Source organism: Diabrotica virgifera, chromosome 10 (genome assembly GCF_917563875.1).
Source record: "Diabrotica virgifera virgifera chromosome 10, PGI_DIABVI_V3a".
Taxonomy (NCBI): domain Eukaryota; kingdom Metazoa; phylum Arthropoda; class Insecta; order Coleoptera; family Chrysomelidae; genus Diabrotica; species Diabrotica virgifera.
The window spans coordinates 139644880-139661931 of NC_065452.1; the positions used below are offsets into that span (position 1 = coordinate 139644880).

Sequence of the window (17052 nt, forward strand, 5' to 3'; positions counted from 1 at the left end):
AGCGAAAGAAGCTCCCTCGAAATTGAAGAAGACTCTCCACCGTTACCAACGGTCAGGAGGAAATTTAAGCTGTTTGACTGAATACTGAGATGAGACACCTCATACTCCAAAAACCGCCTTTAAAATTAGTTTTTTCTTAAAAATTATAAATAAAACTTTAAGCTCTCTAAAAAACCGATTCGACTTATTAGGTGGATATGTTAATATTTGTGAACAAAACGTATTGTCGAGTGGAGGGCACGAAAATAAGCACTACGGAGCAGAGGACGCCCACCGACCATATGGGCCGACGATCTGAAGCATGTTATCGGTAACTGGATGCAAGCAGCACAAAACAGAGACAGATGGAAAGAACTGTGGAGACCTATGTCCAGCACTGGACGCGTATGTGTTGATGATGATGATATTTTCGATTTTTTTAGCGACATATTCAAATTAAGAGACAGTGATTTTTTTGAAACTTTGTTCTGTTCTTGAAGAACAACTGACAAATCAGGATAATAGGTATATGGACTCTAATGATTTGTCTAATGAAAAGCGTTCAAGATATTTTCATTACCTGATGTTATTACTCTTTCGAAGTTAAAAATCCTTAAAAATTATTTAAGATCGACAATGCTCCAAGAAAGATTGTCTAGGCTAGCAATATTAGCAATTGAACAAGAAATTTTTGATGGTATAAATTTTAGTAATTAATGTAATTCATGAATTTGCAATAGCAAAGTCTCGGAAAATATCACTACTGCAATAGCTATCTATTTTTTATTTTTTTATTGTACCTAGCTTTCATTTTTGATTTTATAAATAAATCACGTAGGTATTTTTTATCAGAAATATCTGCATATTTTTAAAAAAATATTTAAGCATAATTAAAAAGTAGTACTTATAATATGTAGACATTAGGCAATATTTCTGTCGTCTGTTCCTAAAAAATATGTGATTTTTAGTTATTTTCTAGTATTTTATAATCAACATGTCTGGACCCTATTAGTTAGGTAAATCCTTGAAATGAGTGTGAACAAGAATTTATTTTGTTATGATTTTATTCTGTTTGCTTCAGTCTACAAATAAATATGACTTCTAAAGTTCAGTCTTTTGCTTTATTTCAAGCACCTACCTACCTTCAAAAAATAAATAAAAAAACATGATCCAAAATGCTTTGAGGGGCGCCAAAATACTTTTTTGCACACAGGTGCTAGTAGCCCTTACAGGGGGCCTGCACAAAACCGATCCTTTAGCGTAAGCGACAGTCCTTAGTAACTGCTGTGTACATCATTTTGAGAGTTGTCAATGAGATTGTCTTTTTTCTTATTTTGTAGAAGTACTTTAGGCCCATTTACGTCTTACTTAGGATCCATCAACATCTTATGACACGAAAGAAGGTAATGGTAAAACAAAATAAACAGAATAAAATAAAATTTATTACATATGTACAAAACATTAAAACTATTTACAACTGTTACATAAAATGGCTACAATAAAAATAGTAAAAACAAAAGTAACAAGTATGTATTTTGTCGACAGGGACAACAATATTGTCAGATAAGAAATATCTATAACTCAGTAACAATTTACACTCTTGTTAAATCCGTAAATGATGCTATAGCTTTTTTGTTTAGACGAAAACATTGCTTATGGTCGTAGATACAAAATTATAGAGGGAATAAATTACACTTTAAATTGATTTATTATCAGCACTTCTTGTCGTTGTTAGTAACATTTTTATGAATCTGACTTCTAATTTTCGTTACAGCTAATAAAGATTAAGAGGTAATAAGGAGAAAACTCTTATGTGTAACCAATTGAGTAGAAATACATTTACAATTTACATTCTACCAAATGTATACGGTGTGTGATGTTGAGCATTAGCCATAGTAGTCACCAAATTACCTTGTTCATTAATAACATATCCTGTATTTGCTAATTGATACGAAAATGTATTTGTTGTAGTATGGTTATTAGTATGTTGAGGAGTCACAACATTTGCGTTGGGGACTAACTGCGGTACAGGAGTGACTAAAAAGGTTTGTTGGTGATGTTGAGCATTGGCAGTATCAGTTGGAGATGGAGCAACGACTAACGGAATCACTTGTTGAACTTCGTTGGTAATGACACATTTTTGTACTTGAATTTGCTGTTCACGAGGTCTTTCAATAACTGTTTGTATTTGTTGATTTTGTGTAACAGTTTGAACTTGTGGTGTTTGTTGCTGCTGTTGGTTACTGCTATGAGTAGTGTTTTGATTAGTTGAATGATGTGGGGTACAAGATTTAGGTTCAACTTTGCAGAATTTTACATGTGGAAATTGTTCCTTCATAAAATGCCTAAATGTTGAATAACCCATTAACTTAATACCAGGTTCAAGAATCTGTCCATATTCTTTATAAGAATCATGTAGATTTTTTCGTGTGACATCCCAAGGGAGCTGTATAGGCTGTTTGGTATTTACGATATCTTTTTCTCCGGTATGCTGTTCTAAATACTGTTTCAAAAACTCAGTGGCATGTCTGTAAATATCTAGAGAGAAGGTATTATGAGGTTTTTTACCATGATTGCCATGTACTCTAGGAGCGACACCGTGTGTCATTACATGTTTTCTTATTCTTTTTAATTGATAATGTGTACAGTTTTCTAAATACAAGAAAGCATCAAGACATACTCTTCTACCTTGATACACATACTGCGCTCTTAACCTCCTTCGTTCCTTGTGTCTTACCGTAGTATCAGGGTTTGCTAAACAAGCCATGGTGACTCCCATTAAATACATGTCGTGTTCACCTTTCGTAAGTTCAGCTATATTAAGTCGATGTTTATAGACACTTTCGGCATTTAAACCTCTGAAACAGCTTTCATCCTGACATTCACAACCTCTTTTAAATCTATCTTTTACTTGAGCAGCACTTTCTTCTATCTTTGTTGGATCATTTGGCACACCATTAACTATTTTTTTCTTTTTTTTCACTGTGATCTTTTTTTTAGCCTTCGGATTTTCTTTTTTAATTTCATTTTCTGGACCTTTTGGGGATTCATCACCTGTTTCAGATTCTTCTATAGAGTGGCCAGTATAAATGGTATTAATATTACTCTCCGGATCAACTATTGTGTGACCCTCCCAAATGACCTAAAAATAAGTATAGAATTAATTTTAAAAGTTCAATATAAACTTAGGTGCATAGAAATCGGCCCACTTAAAAATTTGGTCATATTTGATGTCTCATATTTTCTAAACCCGTTGGCCGATTTAAGTGATTTTTTGAACATGTTATGGTCTGATTCTTTAACAATACCACAGTAATAATATTGTTGCCAAACAGGTAAATTTTCATTGTATACCGGGTGTACCAATCCAACTGTGTTTTTTTCTCAAAGTTCGCATCACCTTGTGGAATATTCTAGCATTTATAAAATACTCAAATTAAAACCCAACTATAGCTTCAGGTTTTCTTAACATTATCTTTTTTGATTCATTCGTTTATGTTGGATAATAAAAAAGTTAGGTACTTTAACAACTAGACATGTTCTTCATCAATACTGTTTGATGAAGAACAATTTTTACAACTTTTCTAAAAAAATGCGACAAACTTTAAGGGGTAATTCTGTATGAAAAAATAATAACAGTTGGCTTTATAAACGTATGTCTGCAAATGTTTCGTTTCCCAGATACGGGATGTTGAATTTTTTCTTACAAACTGACGATTTATTTATTGCTTTCAAACCAGATGAGATATGCAAATGAAATTTGGTAGGTTTTAATAGATAGTTATTGCGATCCTTTTGACATAAAATTAGGAATTTAATATTCACCATTGGCGCGAATGACCGATCATATTACCCGCATGTACGCCAATGGTGAATATTAAATTCTTAATTTTATGTAAAAAAATCCGCAATAACTATCTCTTAAAACCTACCAAATTTCATTTGAATATCTCAACTGGTTTTAAAGCAGTAAATAAATCGTCAGTTTGTATGAAAAATTCAACATCCCGTATCTCGGAAACGAAACATTTGCAGACATACGTTTATAAAGCCAACTCTTATTAATTTTTCATACAGAATTACCCCTTAAAGTTTGTCGCATTTTTTTAGAAACACCGTGTATTGATGAAGAACATGTCTAGTTGTTAAGGTACCTAACTCTTTTATTATCCAACATAAACGAATGAATCAAAAAAGAGAATGTTAAGAAAACCTGAAGCTATAGTTGGGTTTTAATTTGAGTATTTTATAAATGCTAGAATATTCCACAGGGTGATGCGAACTTTGAGAAAAAAACACAGTTTGATTATTACACCCGGTATACAATGAAAATTTACCTGTTTGGCAACAATATTATTACTGTGGTATTGCTAAAAAATCAGGCTATAACATGCTCAAAAAATCACTTAAATCGGCCAACAGGTTTAGAAAATATGAGACATCAAAAATGACCAACTTTTTAAGTGGGCCGATTTCTATGCACGTAAGTTTAGGTACAGTTTATTAACAAATTATTTAGAATATTTAAAGACGGACGGACTGTCAATTCAAATAATATGGCAAGTTTGACTATTTTGAGTATTTAGGACTTTCGCTATAAACCAGTATGAAACTGAGAGGTAGTATAATTAACAACAGAGTTAGTCTAATGGCAAAAAACAAGCAGCATTTTGTGTGTTTGGTGAAACAGCAAAACAATCTGGTGACTTGATATTGTAGTTTAAGAAAACACATATACAAACTAGGTAAGATGAATGAACCATGGTGCAGGAGCCAGGAAGTGCGAAATGGAAGAATATACTGTCATACACATCCTATGTCATTGCAATGTACAGCAACATGAGGCAGGTATTATTGGTCCACTGATAATTGAACCAGGATAGCTTCTAAAACTACCAATAAGGAAACTGTTTGTTTTTCGTTGAGGCCACAGGACTTATTAGAGTTTAATGAAAAACACAAGGTTTGGTACAACGGTTTTATGACTAAGTGCCAGAGATTACGAGTATCGCCTGAACTAAGAAGACAAAGGAAGAAAGGTAGCAGGTTCATAAATCCACAATAACAGATAGAAGAAACAAGAAGATCTAGAAAAATTAGGTTCTGACATATGGCCGTATAAATTAAGTGGCCGTTTGCCAAAAGCTGATATGTCCACTTCGATATTTTTCAGAAGAGCAAATTCAAATGTCCACGATGTCCATAAAATCCATATCCACGATGTTTAATGTTTATACAGCTATTTATGTGAGTTGACGTATAAAGGCTGTATGACACTATGCATGTTCTTGTATCATTTCTAATATCGTTTCTGATATTAGAAAGTTATGTACATTTTCTTGTATTGTTTCTTGTACATACATTTGTGCCCTGTATGACACTATTCAAGTTCTTGTATCGAAAATTGTATGAAATTCGGCACGTGATTGGTCGAAATTTTGTTTGTCATCCTGTGTCACGTTACATTGGTATGGTAGTACTGCGTCTTCAGCTGATTTTAAGGATTTTATAAAATTTATAAACTTTTAAAAACTTATAAAGGACATCGCACACATCTTATGGAAAATATAATGTCACTCAAATTCAATAAAATTTATACGAATAGATTCGTTTTAAATTAACGGTCAAATCTTATCATTGCGCCAACTCCATATTTTCAATAATAAGAGCAGAAATTGATATAAATAAATCTGAAATCAAATGGATACGTACATAAGTTAGAGAGAGAAAAAATATTGTATAATACCCAAATTGTCGGTACTCCATAAATCAGCGGATTAGTTTCACTAATCCGCTTAGGCCCAGCGGGGTTTAAGCTCTTTTGAATAGCACCCAGAGCAATAGTGATTGTAACTGACAGTTTTACTGACTCCAAAAATGTGATTTCGATAAACTTTAATTGCAATTTGCGCCGTAATTAATCATAATTAAGAGTTGGCGCAATGATAAGATTTGACCGTTAATTTAAAACGAATCTATTCGTATAAATTTTATTGAATTTGAGTGACATTATATTTTCCATAAGATGTGTGCGATGTCCTTTAACATTTTAATGTTAACCAGAATTTTTACATTGACTGTTTGAGGTTGATTATTTGTGTTTTTATTTTGTTTTGATATTTGTGCTAAAATATTTGCATTAGAATTATCTTCAGTGGATCCAAATTAGGAACTATTGTATTTTCCTCTATTAAAAAATTATGCAACATGAAACCCAAAGTTATAGTTTGAACTTTACTAGGAGCTAAATATATGGTTTAGTAGAACAGTAGTCCATACCAAACGGTATATTAGGTATCAATAAAAGATTTATAAATAATAATACCTACAAAAATACAAATAAATTCATCAAGACAAATAATCCCATTTTCAGCCGCCATTATGACATTTAGTTAGATATTTAGATGTTTTACGTTTTATTACCAGCAGGTTTACAAGAATCTGTGTCTGACACAAATTCTTGTATCTGTGTATGACACTATGCATTTTTTTGACATATCAGAAACGATACAAGAAAATGCATAGTGTCATACAGCCTTAAGAAAAAACTGCAACTGTATGGTTGTCGTGGAAATTTGAATTTGCTCTCCTGAAAAGTACCAAAAATGGACATATCTGCTTTTGGCAAACGACCACTGAATTATGTAAGAGAATTCTAAGAAAGAGAAGAACTCGTGAGAGATACAAGTGACAATTTACGACAATGGAAAAAGTATATGTACAACTACCTGCTGCTCATCAAGATTATGTGTGAAGTGCCCTGAAGCATCAATAGCTGAAAATAATGAATGTGATATAGACACTGGTGTGTGCCACTGTATATGTGCTTCTTCTTGTCCATCAGCACTGGTCGAAGTTTGATATGTTTGGTTTTCTACAACATCCTCTTGTTTTTCAATTCTCTCTACTGATAACAATGTGTGTAAGACTTCACTAGCTTCCTTCTCAGCTGAGTCATCCACTGCTGACATCTAAAAAACATTAGATTTTTAGCATAACACATCTACAGAACTCATGCTAATAATGAAAAAAAAATCCTGAACATATAAGGTATGGAATATTTTCTCATTCCTCCAAAAGAACATCCGTGGCATGCTGAATACTATGTGGAACTGCTGGATGATTGTGAGTCTGTACTGGCCAGACCATAACTTTAAATTGGGACTTCTGCTTCTATAGACTGTTTCTCCTATCTGTGTAATTGTTGTTTTGTTGATAGTTAGCTTCATTCCGTTTTCAGTTTTTGCAATTAGCATCAGATCGTCAGCACACACCCGAGATTTCTACTCCTTACAGATACATTCAGTTTTACTCCTTATGGTGAATTTCTTAATAATATCGTCCATATATTAGAAGTGTTGGGATAATTGCTCCTCCCTGTCTTAAACTTCCGTTTATTGTATCTAAACATATATCTGATGTTGAATTATTTACTAATAATAGTTCTTAGTAACTTGTTATCTATTCATTTTTCTTTTATTATTTTCCATCGTTTCTGTCTTGGTACTCTATTGAACGTTTTTTGTAGCTTAAGAAATGCTATGCTTTTGTCTTATCTGTTTTAAATTAAATATATGATCCTGTATCTACCACTACTAAATCCACTTTGTGCTTCATCTAATGTGTTTTCTGTCATTATTCTTAATAATTTGTTTATGTATTATGTTTTCTAAGAGTTTCATACATGTACAGGGTTATTCACTATATTTTGAGCCCCCTGTAAATTGCTTTATTTACAGAATTAGAAAAAAATGTAACATGAAAAAGTTATTTGATTTTTAAATTATGATTTTTTGAAATATATATCGCACTAGTGACGTCATCCATCTGGGCGTGATGACGTAATCGACTATTTTTTTAAATGAGAATAGGGGTCGTGTGCTAGCTCATTTGAAAGGTTATTCAATTCTCTATTCAGTAATATAAACATTCAGATAATTATTTATACAGGGCGTCAAAAAATTTTTTTGAATTAAATTAATTGACACAAAAAGAAGAATGTATGTAATTTATTTAATTCAAAATATCTTCTACTGCTGTTAAAAAACAGAAATAAAAGTTTATTTATTCAATTAATTTAATTAAAAAAAATGTTTTTGGATACCCTGTATAAATAATCATGTTAATGTTTATATTACTGAATAGGGAATTGAATAACCTTTCAAATGAGCTATCACACCAGCCCTATTCTCATTTAAAAAAATAGTCGATTACGTCATCACGCCCAGATGGATGACGTCACTAGTATGATACATATGTCAAAAAATCATAATTTAAAAATAGAATAACTTTTGTATTCTACATTTTTTTCAATTCTGTAAATAAAGCAGTTTAGAGGGGGTCAAAATTTAGTGAATAACCCTGTACATACCAATGTAAATCTTCGGTAGTTGTTACATTCTCTCTTAACTCCTTTTTGGGTACTATTAGTGACACTTTCCAATCTTCACGAATTTCTTCATTTTTCCATATTTTATTGATTATTTTTAGTACTTAATATTTGTTCTATATTTTTTTATTTTCAAGCTTTTATAATTTCTGTTATTATTTATCCACTCCAGGAACTTTTCCATACTTTAACGTTTTTATTGCTTCTTCTAGTTCTTCCTCGTTTATCGAGTTTTCTGTGTTATCTTTCAATATATTATTTTGTCCTTCAAAATGTCAGCTTGGTTTATATCCGTTATTAGTTCTTCAAAATGTTGTTTCCTCTTTTAACTATTTGTTTTGTTTCTCTTAGTAATTCTCAATTTTTATCTTTAAGCTGTATACATATTTAGAATTATTTACTATACAAAGCAAAAATAAAAAGCAGGTATTCAATATTATTTCATGCTATAATTAATTACAAACTCAAGTAATATTTGGTAATGAAAGTGTAATGCACTTGAAAAAGTACTTAATACTCGCAACTCTGTTCCAAATGTTATAGTTTTATATTGGTTAATAATATGTATAGAGGCAGATGCACCTAAAAAATAATCCTGGCAGTGTCCATGACTTTTATATTTTGAGTATTGTTAAAGTTTACCAATATACGCTAATCTCACATGTTATTTGTAAATGCTATTTGTGAGCAGTTATTAACAACCTTGAAACATAATACACGAATTTTTTTAGATGAAGAGATTAGATTAGGAGATTTTTTTCTCTACTTTTACTGTTTGAACTCTATTTCTTGATACAATTTACTATTGTTATCAGGAGTAAGCCACAATTTTACTTTAAAAAAAGCTTATTTTGACCTTTCAATTTCCACTTCCGAAATGCATTTTTTACTTTTATTTGCTAATATAGGAAGAGTTTACTTTACTAAAGAATATTTAGTTTTATTCATGTTATACACTCACGGACAAAAAAATTTTTGTGCTGCCCCCAAGTGCCAAAGATAGGATTACTTTTCCGAATGCGATGTTTTAATGTATAATAGGTTTGTTCTAGCAAACAGTCAAACTAGTTAGAAACCGTCAGCAAATAGTTGGTCAGTGAGATAACATAATAGTCACCAGTGCTATCCCCTCTACTCGCGCTGGTCGACTATTCGCTGATGGTTTCAAACCGTTTGAAACTGATGCTAGAACAAACCTATTATAAATGAATCGGATTTAAATTTAATATGGGCTATATGGTGGCCAATATAATTTTTAAATTGAATCTCATCAAGGTAAGTAACCACTATTTTACCGACATGAAGACCTGCGTCATTAACACGAATTTGATATCCAATATGTTCCTATCAAAATCTTTTCCAACGCAATAACATCTATAATAATGTAAACTCATTACTTGATCTAGTTTTGGTTCATGATGAAAATTGCATTGTCGCAGAAGCTGATGAGGGATTAGTTGACCCCGATAGTTTCCACCCTCCTTTATGCTTTAATTTAAACCGCGGAGATGTTTTAACTGATGAAATGAAAGCTGAAGGCTTTTTCTACGATTTTAAATCAGCAAATTTTCAAGGTATTTCTGATTACTTAGACACAATATACTGGGATGAAATTTTCAGAGACAAAAGTTTAGATGATATGGTCAATATACTTTATGATGTCTTATATGGCGCTATCGATGTTTATGTACCAATGAAAAAGTTTTATACCGGCAATTTTCCTAAATAGTATACCCGAGAGTTAAGAAACTGCATCATTGCTAAAAAGAAAGCTCATAAGAAATTTAAAGTGACCAGGTTACCTCAAGACTATAATGAATTTTCTAGATTGAGGTCGATATGCAAGTCCTTATCAGGTCAAGCATACAATCAGTTTGTAGCAAACGTTGAACATACACTTCCTAGTAACATTAAAAGCTTCTGGAGGTTCGTAAATTCTAAAAGGAACAATAATAGCATTCCGAACACTTTAAACCATAATGGCCAAACCAGTTCCGATGGTCCTACCATAGCCAAGATGTTTGCTCAGTACTTTGCTGCAGTATATAGTGAGGACGAATGTCCTATTCCAAATAGTGCAAGGGCTAACACTAGTTTCAACATTACTGGTTGTGACTTATCTATTTCAGAGGTATATACCAAATTATCCCAGCTAAACATACATAAGGGTCCAGGGCCTGATGGAATCCCACCCAAGTTACTGAAATACTGTAGTTTTAATCTTGCTCGTCCCTTATTCTTTATTTTTCAAAAATCATTACAAACGAGTGAATTCCCTCCCGTTTGGAAAGTTAGTTTTATATCACCGATATTCAAGAATGGAGATAGAAGCGGGGTACAGAGCTACAGACCTATTAGTATCCTTAATACTATACCTAAACTATTCGAGAGTTTAATATGTGACAAAATTAAGCCTACTATACAAAATGTAATCATTGAACAACAGTATGGTTTTGTTATGGGGAGATCAACTGAAATGAACTTGTTAAATTATACCTCCTTCTTAAATGAAGCATTGGAAAGTAAACAACAGGTAGATGCGATTTATACAGATTTTTCCAAGGCATTCGATAGAGTCAACCATACGTTATTGTTACATAAGATCGAACAGTTGGGTTTCTCTGATCCTCTGCTTAGTTGGATTCGAAATTATCTATTAGATAGAAGGCAGATAGTTCGTATTAAGAATTATTTCTCTAATGAAATTATAGTTACATCGGGTGTACCTCAAGGCTCCCACTTAGGACCTATCCTTTTTAATTTATTTATAAATGACATAAATAAAAGCTTCAATTTTGCTCAATTTCTTCTATTTGCTGATGACCTTAAATTATTTCACATAATTACCTCTGATTTGGATCACTACAATTTGCAATCAGATCTTAATGGTCTTGTGGAATGGTGCTCACTTAATGGTATGGACTTAAATGCAAACAAATGCCATGCTATAACTTTTACTCGACTAAGACACTTTGAGAATAATTCTTACTTTATACGGGACACTAGGTTACAATTAGTTGACTCAGTTATAGATCTGGGTGTTATTCTTGATACTAACTTAAATTTCAACCTACACATTAATAGCATGGTTTCTAAGTCATTAAGGATGCTTGGCTTTGTTAAAAGATGCAGCTATGACTTTACGACTGGTCGTTCTTTAAAATTTCTTTATTGTTCTTTGGTTAGACCACATTTAGATTATGCATCATGTGTTTGGTCACCTCAATATAACTGTCATATTAATAAAATCGAACAAGTTCAGCGTAAATTCTTACGTTATTATGCTTATAAGATGCATCTCACTGGTCAAAGTTATGAGTCTTTACTGCAAATTATTCGACTTGACTCATTACAGAGTCGTCGTCAACATAAAGATCTTTGCTTCTTATATAACTTAATTCATGGTCATAAATTCTGTATCCCACTTTTAAATAAAATTGGTCTACATGTACCTTCAAGAACCACCCGTTCTGTGACCACCTTCCACGAGGTCATTAACCGCACAAATTATAGTTCAAGTTCCTATCTCTCTAAAACTCTTAAATTAGCAAACACATTATCTCCGCAAATTGATTTCTTTGTGAACGACTTTACTGCGTTTTCCACACAATTATATTTATACTTAACTTAATGTTCTAATTTCAAGACTGATTTGTCAACTACTGTTATTGTCTTTGTTCTAGGATAAGTTGTATTTGTCAATTTCAAAATGTTCTAGCTCTCAATTGTTGAATGAGAGCAAGTAAGTTTATTCTTTATTATTGTTTGTTATGTATTTACCAATTTTGTATCTACTAGATCTTATTTTTCTAATTTGTGTGACATTTTAATTGTAAAAAATTTTAATTGTATCATGTACTAATGGACTTCGGTCCGTAAATGAATAATAAATAAATAAATATGGCTGGCAAAACATGATCTTCTAAAATGTTTTTAATGTACATATTAGCTGTCATTCAGCCAATCACCTCCACAAGTTCGGTATCTCCTTTTCAAGAAATACCACTCCATAGCATTATGCCGCCACCACCAAAATTATCACTGTATAAGGTTACATCTGGCATAACATTCACCATATGGAACCAAAACTTCGTCTACAGAAGAGTTGGCGAACAGTAGGTCAGTTGTAACCTCATACAGGCGTTAGTTTTGGTAGTGGCGGTATAGTCCTACGGAGCGGTATTGCTTTGAAAGGGCGTACCGAACATGTGAAGGTGATTAGGCGAATGCCAACTGATATGTACATTGAAAACGTTTTAGATCATGTTTTGCCATTTGAAAGCCATATTGGATATGACATATTGATGCTAATGCACATCTTCATGTCGCTAGCATAGTGAATTCTTACCTTGATGAGATTCAATATACTGGCCAGTATATAGCCCAGATCAGATTTAAATCCGATTATAGCATTTATGTGATACTTTTAAACATCGCATTCTGAAAAGATATTATTATGATACAGGGGGCTAAGGATAGCAGCATAAAAAATTTCATTCCTCATGCATATGTAAAATTTTTGTCCGTGAGTATATTTAACACGTTAAGCGCCAGACACAATATTGAAAAATGCCCCTGGGCCAAGGCATTTCGTCATAGCAGTTTCGTTAATACACAGCGGCCCCTAGAGACCTCCATGACTATGGGGAACTTCCTACATTGGTCCCTAAGGACTGCCATGGTGCTTAGGGTGTTAATAACAATGCAATGAGTACAAAACTTTGTTTAGGCATAGAAGTAGGTATACATTATTGTATAAATATAGAATATTCCAATTATTTTTATTTAATATTAGTTTGAGTAGAATCAGTGGCGGCTGGTCCTATAAGGCAGTGCCTCACCAGTATATCAATAGACTATTTACGTTATTTCGTCATCAATTCTTTAAATACAATTTAAGTAACTCTTTGAAATTGGCTAAATAACCTTATTTTTATGATAAAACATAAAAATGAGTACAGCCCTGATCTCTGCCCTCTGTCCTACGTGCGAGTATTTTGCATCTCATTCTCACTCTCTCAAATTATTACAGATGAAGCAAGCCGTTCTTGCCTTTTCTAGCACACTACCGTTTCGTCAAACGGCACCAGATGTATATTGGCAACCAACAACAAAATTCCAACTGAGGTTTAATTTCGGAACGCGAATTTCACTATCCCTGGAGACTAGCCTCTGGCCATAGTAGTAAGTGTAAGATACGATAAAAGCGTATAATGTCGAACTTCACCAATCTGTTTAATGGATAAAAATTATTGGATATGTAATTTAGTCTGTTAACAATTTTAAAAAACAAGGGGTGCCCGATATAATTTTGTTCTGACTACAATTAATTAATAATTAAAAAATTACTTTTCTTTATAAATTAAAAAACATTCGGGCGGGTCAGATATTTTAGATTTTATAGATCATTCGAAATAAAAAAAGATCTTTTGTAATTTTTTTCTTAAATTGATCATTTTCGAATTATGTATAAACAATTTAAAACTAAAAAAAGAAAGAAAGATGACGTTTTTCCAGGCTCGAAATATAGTAAAAAATATCATTTTTGAAATAACGAAGTTCATACCTAAATTCAAGCTCAACCATTATTCTATCAGTTTTGATAAGTAGTTTGGACTTATTTCAGTCATTTTATGTTGATTTTTAGTTGTTAATGCAACGATCAACAGTTTTGCCATAAGGAACTTTCCTCCTTAAAAATGAAAAACTTTCCTACATTTTAGAATAAAATATGGCAAAAATTATTATCAAGACCTGATAGAAGAGGGTTTGAACTTAACTTTAGGTACTTGATGATTACAAAAATAATATTTTTTACTTGTGTTTTGAGCCTTATCATTGATAATCGTCATCTTTCGTTCTTTTTTCAGTTTTAAATTGTATATTATAATTCGAAAACGATCAATTATATTTTTAAAATTTATAAAAAAGTCAATTTTTAATTATTAATTAATTATAGTCAGAACAAAATTGGATCGAGCACCCCTTGTTTTTTTAATTGTTCCTCCTCCTCCTAAGTGTCTTTTCTATTGAGGTTGGCGGTCAATATGACAAATTTCTGTCTGTTCTGGGCTTGATGAATTAAGTAATTTGCTGTTGTGTGGATCCAATATCCGATGTTTCGGAGCCAGGATTTTTTCTTTCTTCCTATATGCCTTTAACCTTCGATCTTGATTTCTAATATTACCTGGAGCTGCTCAAATTCCCTATAGCGCATTATGTGTCCTACATAATTACGTCTTTCTAATTTTGATAGTATTGACCAGAGGAGGATGTGTGTTCATTATTTTCAGTACTTCTTAATTCGTAGTTCTGCTGGCCCAGCATATTCTTAACATTAGGCAGTACAACCACATTTCGAATGAATTCAATTTGTTGACGTCATACTGTTTTAACATCCAGGACTCACAACCATATAGTAATAGAGACCACACATAACACTTTACTCTTCTCATATTGTATAATAATTATATAATTGGTAACATACGAAATTACATATCCAATAATTTTTATGTATCCATTAAACAAATCGGTGCAGTTCGACCTTATATCAGAACCTCTACTATAACGTTTTTTTTGAGGATAGATAGACTTTTTTCAAGATAATGATTTAAAACTTAGTATGCCAGAAGTTTTTAAATTATTATGCATTTGTGTTGTTTTGCCAGTGACAAGTGCTTCTGCAGAAAGAAGTTTCTCCGTGCTAAAAAGGATTAAAATTATATCAGAAATACAACTAGAAAGGCACGATTGATTAATATGGCAAAAGTCTCAACTGAAAATTCATTTATAAAATCGCAGGATGAGAACGCTTTTATATATGAGGTAATACATGATTTCGCAGAATGTACTGTAGATGGCCTCATGTTAAAATGTAACAAAATAGACCTTCTGGCCATTAAAGAGAATCTAACACCGTACTAATAATATTCCTCAAATGTAGGGTGCCTCACCATCTTGTACTATCACGAGCCGCCCCTGGGTAGAATAGAATAGGACCTCTATTACTGATACTTATATCTATATCTTTTTATATTATTGTTCTAGAGCTATTTCGTTTTGGCCTCTTAAGCAGTTTACTATTTTAAAATAACATACATATAAAATCAGAGTGGTGTTAATTTTGACGATCATGTAATCAAATGAACTATCTTCCAATAAAGTCGTCCCAGGAAGGCAACTCATAAAAATATTGGCAAAATCATTTGAATTGTCAATATGAATGAGTCAGATAGCATTAAATTATTAAAGGATTTTTTTACCAAGCAACATAAACAAAATTTGTTTAATTTATTAATAGGTATTTTGTATTTTGATAACGATTTCCAAAGTGGAAGTCCAAACCTCAAATAAATTTAATTTCCAACTTAAATTGTATGTAGCTTATTTCCCAAGTAAAATAGGTAGTAAATTCTACTTATATTCTAAATTCTAGAGTATGTACTAAATTAGACACAATTTGAAACAATTAGTAAAAAACGGAAAAATGGAAACAGTAGTTGTTATAGGTACCTACCTACTTAATTTCAGAATTTTTAAAACGATTGAGAGTTTAAGTTAAGGAGCAACTGATAAAGTTACTATTTAAAGATATTTTTGATCAACATGACAATTTTTACAATACTATTTGATAATATCGTGGAGTATTAACCTGTGATATTGTTTTATAGACGTACATAAAAATATAACCACAAAATTGTATGTTTATAAACAAAATAATGACATCAATACATAAAATGTTTTAAAGGAAAACAGTCTTTAATGTGGCAAAGAAAAGATCAAAGTCGCTCGACAACTTGCATTCTAGACACACAAAAGTAGCCCATAATGGCATCCATTACAAATAAAATGTAGTTACCTTTTTGTGGATTATTCTATAATTTTTCAATGATTTGTCCTTAAATTCGACATAAATTAAAGAATATAATGTCGTTACATATTTCAGTACTTATAAAATGTTCACTTAAATCAATATTTTAAAGAAATCTTAATTTTAAATATGAAATGAATTATTCCTATAAAAAGCTATGCCAGTACATCTGTCTAAACTTTACGTTACCTTACCCTCCACCTGCGCAATAGGTATAGTAAGTTGATGACATACTGCGCCGGTACATAATATTATGGCGTTTGCTAGGACTAATTATTATTTTATAGTATATCTGAATTGGGTTTAAAAGAAATAATAAAAAAGAATTTACAATTTTGTTCCTTTAATTTTTTTATACATTTATCGAATTTCATGTTGTTTCTACAATTAAATACTATAAAAATATAATCCAAAGCCGCGCGGTAGGTACATCTTTTCAATATGATGCCAAGCCTTCGAAATGCCGCCCCTTAAATATTATTGAAACTTTTATTTTTTATATAGAAACTACAACTTTTATTTTAAAAACAAAACATACTTTAACTTAAATGAAATTATGTATTAACACTAAACTAAATTAAGTGGGTATGGTACCTAATGCTTTTTAAATGCATTATTTTTCTTCGAATCCTAAGAAAACTAATTAGTATTTTTGAAAAATTTAAATGTAGAATAAAATATTACATTACCGATGGCCGAAAGTCCCTGAAACCTTTATAATGTTTATTTGAATAAACAGGGTGAAAAGTAAGAGAAAATTGAGTGTAATTTTTTATTTCAAATACTTAAATCTTATTCAAAAGAAACCTTTTGT

The 17052-nt window shown here is 31.7% G+C and overlaps 1 protein-coding gene across 4 annotated transcripts; it reads right to left on the reverse strand.

The window, feature by feature from the left end:
• Positions 1-1403: 1403 nt before the first annotated feature.
• Positions 1404-16424, reverse strand: LOC126878467 (uncharacterized). 4 transcript variants are annotated; one of them, XM_050641211.1, is made up of 3 exons: positions 16227-16424; positions 6708-6950; positions 1404-3121 (listed from the first exon to the last, which is right to left on the reverse strand). In XM_050641211.1, exons 2-3 carry the CDS (start codon positions 6948-6950, stop codon positions 1826-1828), a joined length of 1539 nt encoding a protein of 512 aa, XP_050497168.1. In that variant the 5' UTR covers positions 16227-16424; the 3' UTR covers positions 1404-1825. The 4 variants fall into 4 exon arrangements, with proteins under 4 accessions (XP_050497168.1, XP_050497166.1, XP_050497169.1 ...); XM_050641209.1 differs by having other exon boundaries at positions 6705-6950; XM_050641212.1 differs by lacking the exon at positions 16227-16424 and adding an exon at positions 15885-16042.
• Between the last annotated feature and the right edge of the window lie 628 nt (positions 16425-17052).

Excerpts from the sequence above, each read along its gene's own strand:
- LOC126878467 (XM_050641209.1), bottom strand. The coding sequence starts at position 6,950 with ATGTCAGCAGTGGATGACTCAGCTGAGAAGGAAGCTAGTGAAGTCTTA. Across the intron at positions 3,122-6,704 it reads ATCTTGATGAGCAGCAGGTA|GTCATTTGGGAGGGTCACAC; the intron begins GTTGTACATATA and ends ACTTATTTTTAG.